This window comes from Semicossyphus pulcher, unplaced genomic scaffold (assembly GCF_022749685.1).
Source record: "Semicossyphus pulcher isolate SPU_LCO1_2020_fin unplaced genomic scaffold, fSemPul1.0.p SCAF_5, whole genome shotgun sequence".
NCBI lineage: Eukaryota > Metazoa > Chordata > Actinopteri > Labriformes > Labridae > Semicossyphus > Semicossyphus pulcher.
In genome coordinates, this window is record NW_027211726.1 from 27,958,985 (window position 1) to 27,971,544 (window position 12,560).

The window sequence follows — 12,560 nt, forward strand, 5'->3', positions numbered from 1 at the left end:
CCATCATTTACAGGCTGGACACTATACCAGAGAATGTCACTCGCTCCAATAGGTACGCTAAGAGTACAGTGAGGGGACATTATCCACTAAAAGATCACAGAGGGCGTTGTTCTCTTGGACAGATTATACAATTAAAATAACCAGATGTAATAAAAGTTTCTTCAGACGCAGTTGTGATGGCGACAAACTTGAAGACAAAGTGACCTTTGACCACCAAATTATAATCTGTACAATCTTGATGTTGAAAGTCAGTTATTCTCCTGAGATATCCCATTCACAAGAACGGGACAGAAAGAGCGGCATTTAAAGTCTTTTTCAAAGGCATGATGATGTTACAGAGAAGTTGACCTTTGACCTTTTGGGCTGACCTTTGACCTTTCGGGTTGAAAATGACATCACTTCTTGATCATATCCTATTAGACATTTGGATATAATTGTGTCAGAAAAAGAGAATGAAGTTTTTAGTCATGGCTAATATCAATTTATGAGAGGCCGCAGTGACCTTGACCTGTGACCTTTGATCACCAAATTCTAACCAGTTATTTTTTCAACATCCATGTAGACTTTTGTGCCAATTTATTTATTAATTTTTTTTGTCTTATTTATTTAGGTTTTATTCAATTTATCAGCAACTACAAAAATACACATATAGATGACACAAGGATTCACAATCCATAGAAAAGGGGAAAAAAACAACTCCCCTGGAATGAAAAATAAATAAAATAACTTCCAAAAGGCAGCCACAAACATATATTAAAAAATATATATATATCAAAAATAAAGGCACTCCAGCATCCCAATAGTCAACATTTGCATCTGCACACACAAGTACACACACAGCAACAGTATGTACACACACATACCAGTCCTGTCCGCCAGTATTCTATCCACTCTTAAAGGTGTAGTTTAGGCCATTCTTTCCATATTTGGCTAGTTTGTGCCAGTTCAAATATATTTCCCTTCAGGCTTTACAACAATTTGATGGAAAGATGGACAAACTTTAAACATGGTGCTCCACATCACGGCTGTTGCTGTCACAGAGGCATATAGAGGTGAAATAAGTATAAATCAGTGCATTGAAATATAATGAGTACGAAGTAGAAGTCAAGAACTGGTCATTTTTTAAATATAATGTTGAAATGAATAGATCATAATAAAACAGACTGAGACACTGATACTCGAACAGTGTGTGGTCCAGACTGCATACTGTAAATCCAACCTGAGACAACACTTGTGACATCACCAGGGGGCTTTGATTTCATACCTGGGAAAGCTCCCTTCAAAGCCACAGGAGATATCAAATCTATTTTCAAAGGCTCAGTAGCACTCTGCAAAAGCTGTAAAAATATGAGACTGATATGTTTAGGGTGGACTTACCTTTCATGTAGCTTTGTTAGCTACACTTTCATGGTATTAAGTCCTATTGGTCAGATGTAGAGGGAAGGTAAAGGAGGCTTAAAACCATGTGGGGCTTGGATACTTACAGTTGAGATTAAGAACCAGTAGCTCATATTTTTGGTGTATAACAAACCAATGACTGTAACAAATAATGTAAACGGACAGCAAACCTGCTGTTTGTCATCTCTGTGAAGGATTTGACCAAAAGTCTCTGAAGGTCTTTGTTAAGGTCCTTTAAATAGTGCGAACTGCATTCATGAGCACTTAGGGGCAGCAGGTATTCTGCTCTGGGTCAAAAAAACAAATTACATGTTAGACTTCTCATATATTCCCGAGTTGTTGTCATTGAGGCATTGTTACTTACAGAGCTCCAAGAAAGCAATGATGGATTTTCTTTCTCAAAGTTTTTTTTTTCGCATTTTCTAGAAATACTTAAGTTTTGCTTTCTCACTGATACAGAGATAATAGCTGAGCTACAGCACCCTGAGCGGCACGTGAGTAAGAAAAGAAATCCTTGTGATCCATTTTTAAATGCAGATCTAAATTGTTTTTACTCCAGGTTTGGTAAAAAAGGGTTTTGGCAGCAGAATCATTTGAGATCCCTTATTTTCAATCTTTACGCTTGGAAAAAAAAGTGCATTCATTAGGATCATTTTTCTAATTAAAACTGTTTAAGAATAGTTTTGGCAGGTGATTTTCCATCCATCCATAATCTATACCACTTATCCTGTTCAGAGTCGTGGGGGGCTGGAGCCTATCCCAGCTGTCATTAGGGCAAAAGGCGGGGTACACCCTGGACTGGTCGCCAGTCAATCAACAAACTTTCGCACTCACACCCACAACTACGGGCAATTTAGAGTCACCAGTGATTGACAATGAACCTAATAACAGTCTTTGGACTGTGGCAGGAAGCCGGAGACCCCTGAGACAACCCACGCATGCACGGGGAGAACATGCAAACTCCACACAGAAAGGCCCACTTTGGTTTCCAAACCGGGGGAAAGAACTAAACTGGAAGCATTGATGTTTTCGTCTGAGCTCTAGCAACACACTGTATATTGTTATCTAACATGTCTTTAGCATGTCTTTCTGTGGCTATAAATGTGTTTCAATTGGTATAACTCAAGAAATAGAAATACAATTTTGAAAAAATAATAAAATATTTTAAAAAACAACTTTTTTTTTCCAACTTGCAAAACATTTTTTCCTCCTGTTTCATGCATTAAAAAAATAAAGAACAAAGAAACATTAATGCTGGCCATTATCCCCCCACCCTTTTCTTAAGTCATAAACCCAGAAGAGACTCACTTTCCTCTTTGGGCTTCCGTATCAAGCTGTAGTTTTACATGCTTTTTGGGGAGGGATACCATACATTATTATGTACTGTCACTAGGTGTCACCACAGTCAGATTAGACAACCCTCAGTTGTGGCTTGTGAAGGCACATTACTTTACTAGTGCAGCTAGATAGATAAGCGACAGGGCTACTTAGCCTAGCACGCTCCCCACTGGCCTACCAACTGTGACTGATACACACTGTAGCTGTGGTGGTAACTGTGGTAGCAATTTGTGATGGTGAGATCAATAAAGTTCTCTGAGAAACAAAGTTGTCTTTTGATGTCTTTTATTGCAGAATAATAGAAGATGAGTATAAGCAGTTCACAACTCGGGCGTGGGTCAGACCAGTACTACACAGAACACAGCTGTCGAGCTGACCGACACAGAATCTGAATTTAAAATGTATGTTACATAAAGAACTCCCTCTCACAGAGACAAAGCAAGGTGTTATTGTTCTGACTTGAGGCGCCTGAATATCTAGAGTCTCCCTTGCCACGGAGCTCTTCGCCCCAGACAAGGCATATATCTCTCCTAGACAGAGGAGCAACAGTAAATCATGCACAAGACCCTGGAGAGGAACAAACACTATTTAAAATGATCATATGCATGTGTCATTACAATAACCTTAGCTGATTAGATGATTATTGACTTTATAATATTAAAGAAGTTGAAACATATGATCAAACAGGTAAACATTCCTTCACAGTAACAGACCTGCGATGATAGAGCTTTGGCTGTTGCTTTCACTGTGATTATTGCTGTAACCATGGCTTTGGTTATTAGGATTGGCTGTGGTGTGTGGATGACACATCTGTCTCAGGCTTCATAATGGCTTCACAATGCTCTCTTTGCTAATGTTCATTGGAGCAGTGAAGAGAAGTGCAGTACATGTTCTGTAGCCATATCCATTGCATTATGGGTCAAAAATCTAGAAAGTAAAGTGTCAAATAACTTTTTGCTTTGTCTTTTGTTCAGGTTTTTTATTATATAGTTTGAGTCCTTGGATAACCATAACTTTCGTTCATCCTCCTTGATCTGATCCTCCGTGTTGCCAGCGTCTCCTCCCTCCACAAAGTGTGTTGGCTTCTTGTTCTTACCACCACGGGGTGACGACACCTTGGAGGGCCACAGGAAGTTATTGGCGGGCTTGAAGTTCTTTCCAACTGTGTTAATCTCGTGGATGAGGTCCGTCTCCACCAGAGCGTTGTCTGTTTCCTCATCCTGCCATGAACACGTTTGTAGATGCGCTCACGCACTGACATCAGGTTGGGGTATCCCAAAGCGATGTAAGGCTCAGCAATCCTAAGCATGTTGATTGAAGCCTTGTTCAGTTTGGCGAACACACCATTGAAGATGGAGACAGAGGCAGAGCTTTGCAGACCTTGGGGCTGACATCATTGATACCCCTGATCCTGATGATAAAAGCCAGTATGGGCTCAGCTGGAACAAAGTAGTTTCCCACTTTGTGGATTTCACGCCTGTACCTCTTGAAGATCAGTTTTCTGGTCACTTTTGGGGGCCTCTTTCTCAGCCAGCATCTTCTTCATGCGCATGGCCTTCATGGTGGCAAAGGCCTTTTTCAGGGACCGCTGGAAGCTTTTCTTCTGCGTCCGCCATTTTTTGTCTTTTTACTGTCTTATAAATGCAATTCAAATAGTTTCTTAATGTTGTTTTTAAAGTATGTAAAGTACTTTGAATTACTTTGTGTCTGAAAGGTGCTGTAAAAATGAATTGCTTTTCAGGTGCTATGGAGGAAAAACAGGACACAGTTCAGCACTGAATACTACATTTGGCAAGTAACAGCTCGATGCAATTTGGACTTTAATTCTGAAATGGAAAAAAACTATCTGTTGCATAATAACCTATTTGATAGTCTCAACAACCCAGTAGTGAACCTTTGTTGCTGCAATGTTGGCCCCCTGCTTTTTGTACTGCTGCAGACCAGCAGCCACCTTCAGACCGGCTTTAGCCCTGAGTGAAAAAACGCAGCCCCTTATTCATTTGAATGAGGAAAGTCGGATGACGCACTGAGGGTGCCAACGAGCAGAGCAGGCAACTCTGGGAAACGGACCATCGGACAAGTTGAACCCAGCTCAGTTTTACAACAGACTGCAACACAATGTCATCAGGTCAAGGCCCTGCTTTTACTGATAAGCAAATAGAATATCGGTTTCCTCCATTGTGACAGGTTATTGGTAAGATGTAGAATGAAAGCAAATATTTTACTTACTCTTCAAGTTTTAATTTTTCTCATTACTGAGAGACGTTTCCCTTACATATAGTCCTCAGTCTTATCCTGCAGGTCCATGTTTTTAATTGCTGACTCAGTACAAAAAGGCACAGATTTTCTTTGTGCTAGTTTCCACTCTGAGCTTACAAATTACTAAAACATATGCACAGCGCCGCAGTGTCAAGTGTATCCATACAGTATGTAAATAACAGCTGAGGCCCTGCCAGGAGGAACACTGTTTAACAGGTAACTATGGAGACCAATTAACCACTGAGAGACATCCATCCAGAAAGAGCCATCAGATTTGGCATGCTGTCCGTTGACATCAAACGATTGTCATTGTACAGAAGCATTTTTCAACCCTTCCCATATAAAAGTGTATTAACACATTTATCCTCAAAAGCAGTATGACTTCAATTTTTTTTCTTGTAGTTTATTCTACAATTGTTGCAATAATGCCATTCATGTTTATGAAATTAATCAATAAAATGAATACAATTTCTCAATCTGAGGCACTTGAGTCTCACCAAAAATGTTCAGTCTAGGAAACAGGAGCTTCTGTGGCTTTGCTGGCAGTAAAACGGGAAATAATAAAAGATCTATACAGCAGATGAACTGGGGAAATCACAAGCAGGAGGCCATTGGCTGTTGTTCATTATTTTGGCAATGGCAAGAAAAAAATGACCGTTGTGTAATGTCTGCCCGATAGGTCTGTGTCCTGCCCCTCCCCCGTCGTGTGCTCACCTGCTCCTGATTGTGCTCTCCCCAGCTGTGTCTCATCACCCTCATTACCTCATGTATTTTACCCCGTCTTCCCCTGTCTCGTTGCCAGTTCGTTTGTACCCTTGTGTCTGACTGCTTTTTGTGTACCGAACCTCGTCTGGCATTAAACCATTCTGAAATCCGTCCACTGGTTTTGAGTTTGCTGTTGAGTCCTTCCTTTTGGTCCCTGGTTCATGACAAGTTGAGATGATCCATGCACATTAAAAGTCATAAATCTGCAGTTATATAACAATACATCAAAAGACACAATAATGGAGTTTCAGTGAAAACAATCGGAGGCAGAATCATGTTAGATCAGACGATACAAGTGAGGTTTACTGATAATTGAGAGTACAGTTCCTAACCTACACTACATTCTAGTGTCCCAGAGGTAGGCTACATGCATATGGTACTGTATTTTAAAGATATGAAGATATCATGGAGAGCACATTGTTCCTTCGGCAATACACAGAGGTCAACATGCTCCTGATAATGCAGCTGGTGAAATTTAGCTAACTGGGAGAGTCAATGACTTCCCATTGTCCCATAACACATAAAATAAAATAAAATAACAACAACCCAATTCTATGCATCCATGTGGATGATCACGTTAATTTTCAGACACATTGGATATTTTTCATGCTGCTAATACTAAGAATTAGTAACAAGAGAATTTGTCACAGTGACTAGAAAAAGGTCAAATGAGAAACATATTCAATTAAATATTTCTTCCTCCAAACCGAGAGATGTCTGTTTACCTCCATTACACTGTCTTTACAACTTATCAAGCAGTAGGCATTGATATCTCCCAATGACACACACTATCATGGTACCCTTTTTCTTAAATAAGTACACTTAAGTAACACCGTCAATTGCTTTTCCCTTCTGACACAAAAGGCACAATCAGGATTTCCAGTAAGACACAATACAGTGATTGCTGACATCATAACAGACATAATACAAATAGGTCTATACATATACACTGCATGTCTAAAATAAGACATATCCATGTAAGTAAGTTGTGATTACATTTAAGATCCCTCATAAAACACTATCCAGCTTCTCATATACAGTCTACAGGCAGTGCATTCAATAAAAACAGTAAAAAAAATACATTTTCAAGAATATACTCAGCACAAACTTTGTGCTAAATTTAACATTAAATGTGCAAACAATCGGCACTCAAGGCACAAAAACAAAGGCCTCACATGTTGTTAAATTGTCATTTCTCTGTAAAATGGTAGATTTAAAAAAAAAAATGTTACCATATAAAAGTGCCTGAACCTTAGATATGCAATAATATAATATATAAATTAATATTCGCATAATTTAGGTGCTATTACAAATATTTTTCCAGTAAAATATGATCAAAGACTGCAACAACCTTATAATTTAACAAATCCAAATGCACGTCATCTCTTCTTACCAGTAACAGCAGTTATCTTAAAAATGGGCATATATCCCAGCTAGAATTTTTTTGTTCTAAGAACGTTCTGAGAATGTTACGTGCGATGTTCTGGTAATGTTTTGAGCGGTAAGTTTTTATTTGGTTCCCAGAATGTTCCTTTTAATTGTCGGAGAACGTTCTCTGAAAACATTCTCAGAAAGTTGCAGTGAGAATATTCAAATCACATTTCAGGAACGTTTTATAAATAACATTCTGATAGTTCAGGCCGTACTAACATCCTGAAAAGATCCTCAGAACGCTGCAGTGAGCATGTTCTACCTTTGTTTTTATGTAACATTGAGCAAATGTTTCATAAAACGTTCTGACATCCCAGGCCTCAATAACATCCTGAAAATATCTTCACAATGTTTCAGTTAAAACGTTTTGTCTTTAATGTTACAAGAACTTCAGCTGAAATGATAAACATCCTTAAAACGTTCTTTGAATATTAGATTTAAAGGTTTTCTTTCAAACGTAATTAAAACTTGTCGGTAATGTTAGCCGTTCCCTGCTAGCTGGGTATACTGTAGGCAGTGATAAGTATGTTGGGAGAATCACATTTGTTCACTTTCTGAAAAAGCACCAGCCTCTGCTGACGCATAAAAAATGTTGAAAATCCAAATACAGTACCAAAATATCTTTAATATTACTCTGTTTTCCTTTTATAATGTGCCACTTGCCGTTATTAAATGTTTAAATTTAAATAACAGTAAACAGGCCTGGAGCAACTAGATCCCTTTCTATCAAAGCAGAAAGTGTGCAAGGAAAGGCACATGAATGCATTTGCACACAGTTCCTACAACATGCAATCTATTATTTTGACTTGGCTTTAAAGTCGAGCATTTGTTTAACCTTCCTCATCATGAAGGCAGCAATCAGCACACAGACAACCACAGTGAGCACATACAGTCCCACAAAGACAGCAGCGTCCCCGCTCCCGTGCAGACTCGAGTACAGTTCCCTACGGCCCAGGAAGTCCAGGTGGGAGGCGTGGATCTGACACAGGGTGCAGCACGATAGAAAAACGTGGAATATCTGATGGCTCTGTCCCAGAAAATCACACCGTCCAGGGAAGCAGTACTCCAGCACGGGGAAGGTGAAGAAGAAGGCGCAGCTGAGAAAGAAAGCCACCTGGCCGAAGTGATAGATAATGGCTGGGTCGTTGCTTGCTGTTGACCAGGATATGAGTCGTTTAGCCACAGGACTGCTGTCCCAGGTATAGGCGAGGGCAGAGGGCACCACCTGGCACACCTTACGCACCCAGGTCGGGAGGCGGTGGTTGCAGTATTTGCCATAGCAGCATCCCAGGCAGGACAGACAACTGAGAACAGTGGCAGCAGGCATGAAGATCCCATTCACGTATGTGTGTAAGCTCTCATCCACAGCGTAATAAAAGTGGACTATAGCACTGCCGTACTGATACTGGGCCACCCCAACATAATCCAGATAGAAGAAGATATAGTGGCACAGCTCAGATTTGCCACCCAGTAGATGAGCTAATGCACTGAATGCAGAGTAGATCAAGGAGGACACGATGAGGATCAGCAGAGGCCATGAATGAGGATCACCAACAAAGTCCACAGTCTCAGAGAGCTGGTGCAACTTAACCAGAACAACCAAAAAGGCCAGCAGGTGAGTCCAGATGTTGATGGTTTCATTGTGGCGCTGGAATAAAGACAGGAAGTAGTAGCGCCAGTTTTGGTCGAGCGGTCGGTAGCCTGTGCAGACGTAGCGCTCCCTGAAGTAGCAGGGAACCTCTGTGTCTCTGACGGTGCCGGGCATGGAGGGTGCTGCCTCAGTCAGTATCCGAGGAACCTCCCTGATCTGCTGCAGGCTGATGAACACTCGCCCGATTTTCTCCATCACAATCGTCGCCATGATTGTCAGTAGCTGAGTGATGCACACTGGCTGGTTCCTGCAGAGACGATATTAAGAGTTAAAATCCACAAAAATAAACAGTTTTCTAGTTGTGCTGTATTTACATAGGTTTAACAATATATCTGTTGATGTAAAAAAAAAAAACATAACATCAATCAAAATAACAAAATAAATGGCTGCATGAATCATCAGTATGTCCTGTCTCCTCCTGGATACATTTAGGAATGTTTCTTAAATCTTTATAACCCTGGGAAACTAGGCCTGCATTGGGATTGGGATGCCGACGGATTCCATCCCTAATCTTGCTGGAGTGAGCAGAATAAACTTTTGTGCTTGCGGGATTTGTGTAGGATGAAAATAAATGTGTTACTTTATGTGTAAGTCAATGATCACACTGTCGCTGTTGGGATGTTTTATGAGGAATAAACACCTCATTTATTCTCACTAAACACTCTCCTTTAACTTGGTTGGAGGATACAGCACCACCTCACTTTCTGCTCGATCACACACCTGCTATGCATGCCATGCGTCCTCTCCATGCTCTTCCTCACCAGCTAGACTGTTCTGTATTTTAGCCCAGTTTAATGAAGTTTATGGTATGACAACGTTGTGGTCAGGCCACCTCTGACATTTTAGGGGCCCTAAACTAAAAATGTATTTGAAGCCTCTCTTTTCTTTAAGCTAGTATAAACCTATCTGGATTGACCTCATGTGAAGTTTACATTGTTTGTGTCAAGTGCAACTTTAATTTAGCAATTTAGAATATCAAACTGCAATCAAACCTAAAAAAGGTAAATCTATAACCAACATGGATAGAATATACAAACACTTTACAGAGAGACTTAGGGGGGGGTTAGTTGCATTTTCCAAGTTCGTTAATGAAAACTCTGATACTGTCGTTCTCCTGAGCACTATGGCTTTGATGTCTACACTATAAAGAGTAGCTGAGCATGTGGTGTATGGCATTTGTTGGCAGTGTTATATTATTGGACATAATTATATCAGATAGTTTAGAGATAGTCTGATCTTCTAGCCAGCAATCCCAGTCATAGCTGTGATCTCTGCTGTGCTCTGTTAGCTTTGACTGTTTTCAAAGTGAGCTGATTGAAGCTGATGCTCCTACTGAAGAAAGGGCGTTTTGAAAGTGAGACCAGTCATCTATATTTCCTGCTGTAGCTGAACCTGAACAATAAAGAGACATTCAAAAGAGCCAAAGCAGACCAGGGATCAGAAGGCCCCCAGGCGCTCCCTAAAATGAAACCTCCACAAAATTCAATCTCGAGGAACAGTGCAGGAAAATGTTACAGATTTCCACTGGAACCCAACAATTGTTGCTTTTAAATTTCTGCTTCACTTAACAAAAATGGTAAAGTATCTGTTAAATAAGCTGCTTTTCCCCACAGCACGTTATTGGTTCTACACGACCCTATTTGCTTGGAACTTGTACTAGTTCTTGCTCTACTTACTGCACATAGTACCTGCCCACTGTAGGCGATGTTCTCAGCTGAGTGTTTTAGCGATGCTGTGTGAAACATGTGGTGCCTGTATTTTTGACTTCATTGCACAACAAACACAGACAGAACGTATAGTATAGTATAGTATAGTAATGTAGTCAATGAACTACAGCTATGTAGGTTTAGGTATAAAATGTGTCTGCTGTGCATTTGTATTTTAAAACTTTCACTGTTTACAATTGTGCAACCACAGACATGTCTGTACAAACACACTCAGAAACCTTATGTAAAGTAATTTACTAATTAAACTTATTCTACAATGTCTGCTGTGTATCTGTATTTCAGATCTTATATACTCTGTGTCATATCTGTGTCAGCAGCCTCTAAGCCTCCACAGATAAGTGTATGAAACTTCAGTCTTACGTATGCAGAGTTAATACATATTATCAGATACCAGATCTTACCTGCTGACTGGAAAATTCTGCTATATCTAATTTCTTTCTATCTTGTTTCCTGCTGCTCACTTGTTCCAACAAAATGTACAACCCCATCAGAGAGGGAGTCCTTTCTGTCTCATGTCTTCATTTCATCTCTCTCAACACTTGACTCAATCATAAATTAATTGCATGCCCATACAAGTGGGATTATTAATTGATCATAAGATTTTACTGTTAACTACAGAAATGTCTAGCTCCTTTGCTATAGTGTACTTTATATACTTTAAATAACATGAGATTAAGACTCCCCATCTTATTCTCAAAATATACTTGTTTTTAATACCCAAGTCATTTTATAATAGGCTACCTAAGTCATTGGAATAAGTTGTACGGCTGGTAAAACAGGGGTGGTTGCAATTATAAGTTTAGCTTGACATTAAGACACATGTCACCCCTCCTCTTTGCACTTTTACGCCCCTGAGAAAAAAAAAATCTGCTTTTTTCCTGCAGGCTACCCACCCATTTGCGAGAACTTGCTACTAGGTGTCGATTACCTCCATTACACGGACTTCATCAGGGTTCAATAAAATGAATCACGTCGATTCACCCGTCAGTAAAGTGTATGTTAATGTAAAGGTCTTATAACCCGAGGCTGTTTAGAGAAGTTCTGCCGGAGCCTCACACTTTCTTATCGTGCGCATCACATTGACATGCTTCCTTTATACAGTTCATAGCCTACACTCATAAACTGATACCTGAGAGGTGTCTCACCTTGTAATGACAGCTTGTTTCCTTCAGTGTCCGCAGCTGAAGTGACCCAGTCCTCCTCCTCCGCCCGCACAGGGAAATATTCAACAGATAGAATCGTTGTTCTGAAGTGAGAAAGCAGCGGTGCGAGGATCTACTTAAAGTCGCTAAAATACAGCCGGAAGTGTAGAGGTTTGACATAAAAATAAAAGCGACTTTGACTAAGCTAAGTGAAATACAGAATAGAAACAAAAATTTCAAACGATCTGCACTGAAAGCACTGACCGGAATTCATATACTGAATGCTTACCTTTGTTGGCAATAACCTGGTTAATAGATAATAGATTACACTTTATTATGGCTGGGCGATATGGATAATATCCCATATCACATTATAGGATGTTTTAAAATCTCTAAAACAATATATATCACGATATATCATGTTTTCTGGTCATTTAACAAATAATTAGTCCACGTGAAATAACGACATGGTAACGCCTGTTTTTGTATAATCCTGTGTTAATTAAATGCTTGAGAAATAAAAAGTACTGAGTTTCTGTTTTCACTTGGGCTGAGCCTGAGTCCTTTTCTGCACCTTTATGTCCAATAAACAGCGCTTCCCTATGGTTCTCTCCAGGTACACTCCCACGTGCAAGGATTAGAAATTATTGTCAAAATTACGTTAAAAAAAGCCGTAAAGCAGTTCAGCAGCTGGTTTTGTGACATTACGATAGAGACGATATTGAAAAATACAACAGACATATACAGTATATTGTCATATTGCCCAGCCCTACACTTTATTGTCACTCAAGGTCTGACATTTCTCTTGCATCATAGCAGCTCCATTTGCAACATAAAAATGAAAGACAC

At 39.8% G+C, this 12,560-nt stretch overlaps 1 protein-coding gene and 1 pseudogene across 1 annotated transcript; both read right to left on the reverse strand.

Moving 5' to 3' along the window:
- Positions 1 to 3,266: 3,266 nt before the first annotated feature.
- Positions 3,267 to 4,352, reverse strand: LOC138609449 (large ribosomal subunit protein uL30 pseudogene; annotated as a pseudogene).
- A 1,076-nt stretch (positions 4,353 to 5,428) lies between these two features.
- paqr7a (progestin and adipoQ receptor family member VII, a) lies at positions 5,429 to 11,771 on the reverse strand. Its single transcript, XM_069681306.1, has 2 exons — positions 11,715 to 11,771; positions 5,429 to 9,089 (listed from the first exon to the last, which is right to left on the reverse strand). Exon 2 carries the CDS (start codon positions 9,050 to 9,052, stop codon positions 7,988 to 7,990), a length of 1,065 nt encoding a protein of 354 aa, XP_069537407.1. The 5' UTR covers positions 9,053 to 9,089; positions 11,715 to 11,771; the 3' UTR covers positions 5,429 to 7,987.
- Between the last annotated feature and the right edge of the window lie 789 nt (positions 11,772 to 12,560).

Bases quoted from the DNA above. Each gene is read 5' to 3' on its own strand.
- paqr7a (XM_069681306.1), bottom strand. From the start codon at position 9,052: ATGGCGACGATTGTGATGGAGAAAATCGGGCGAGTGTTCATCAGCCTG.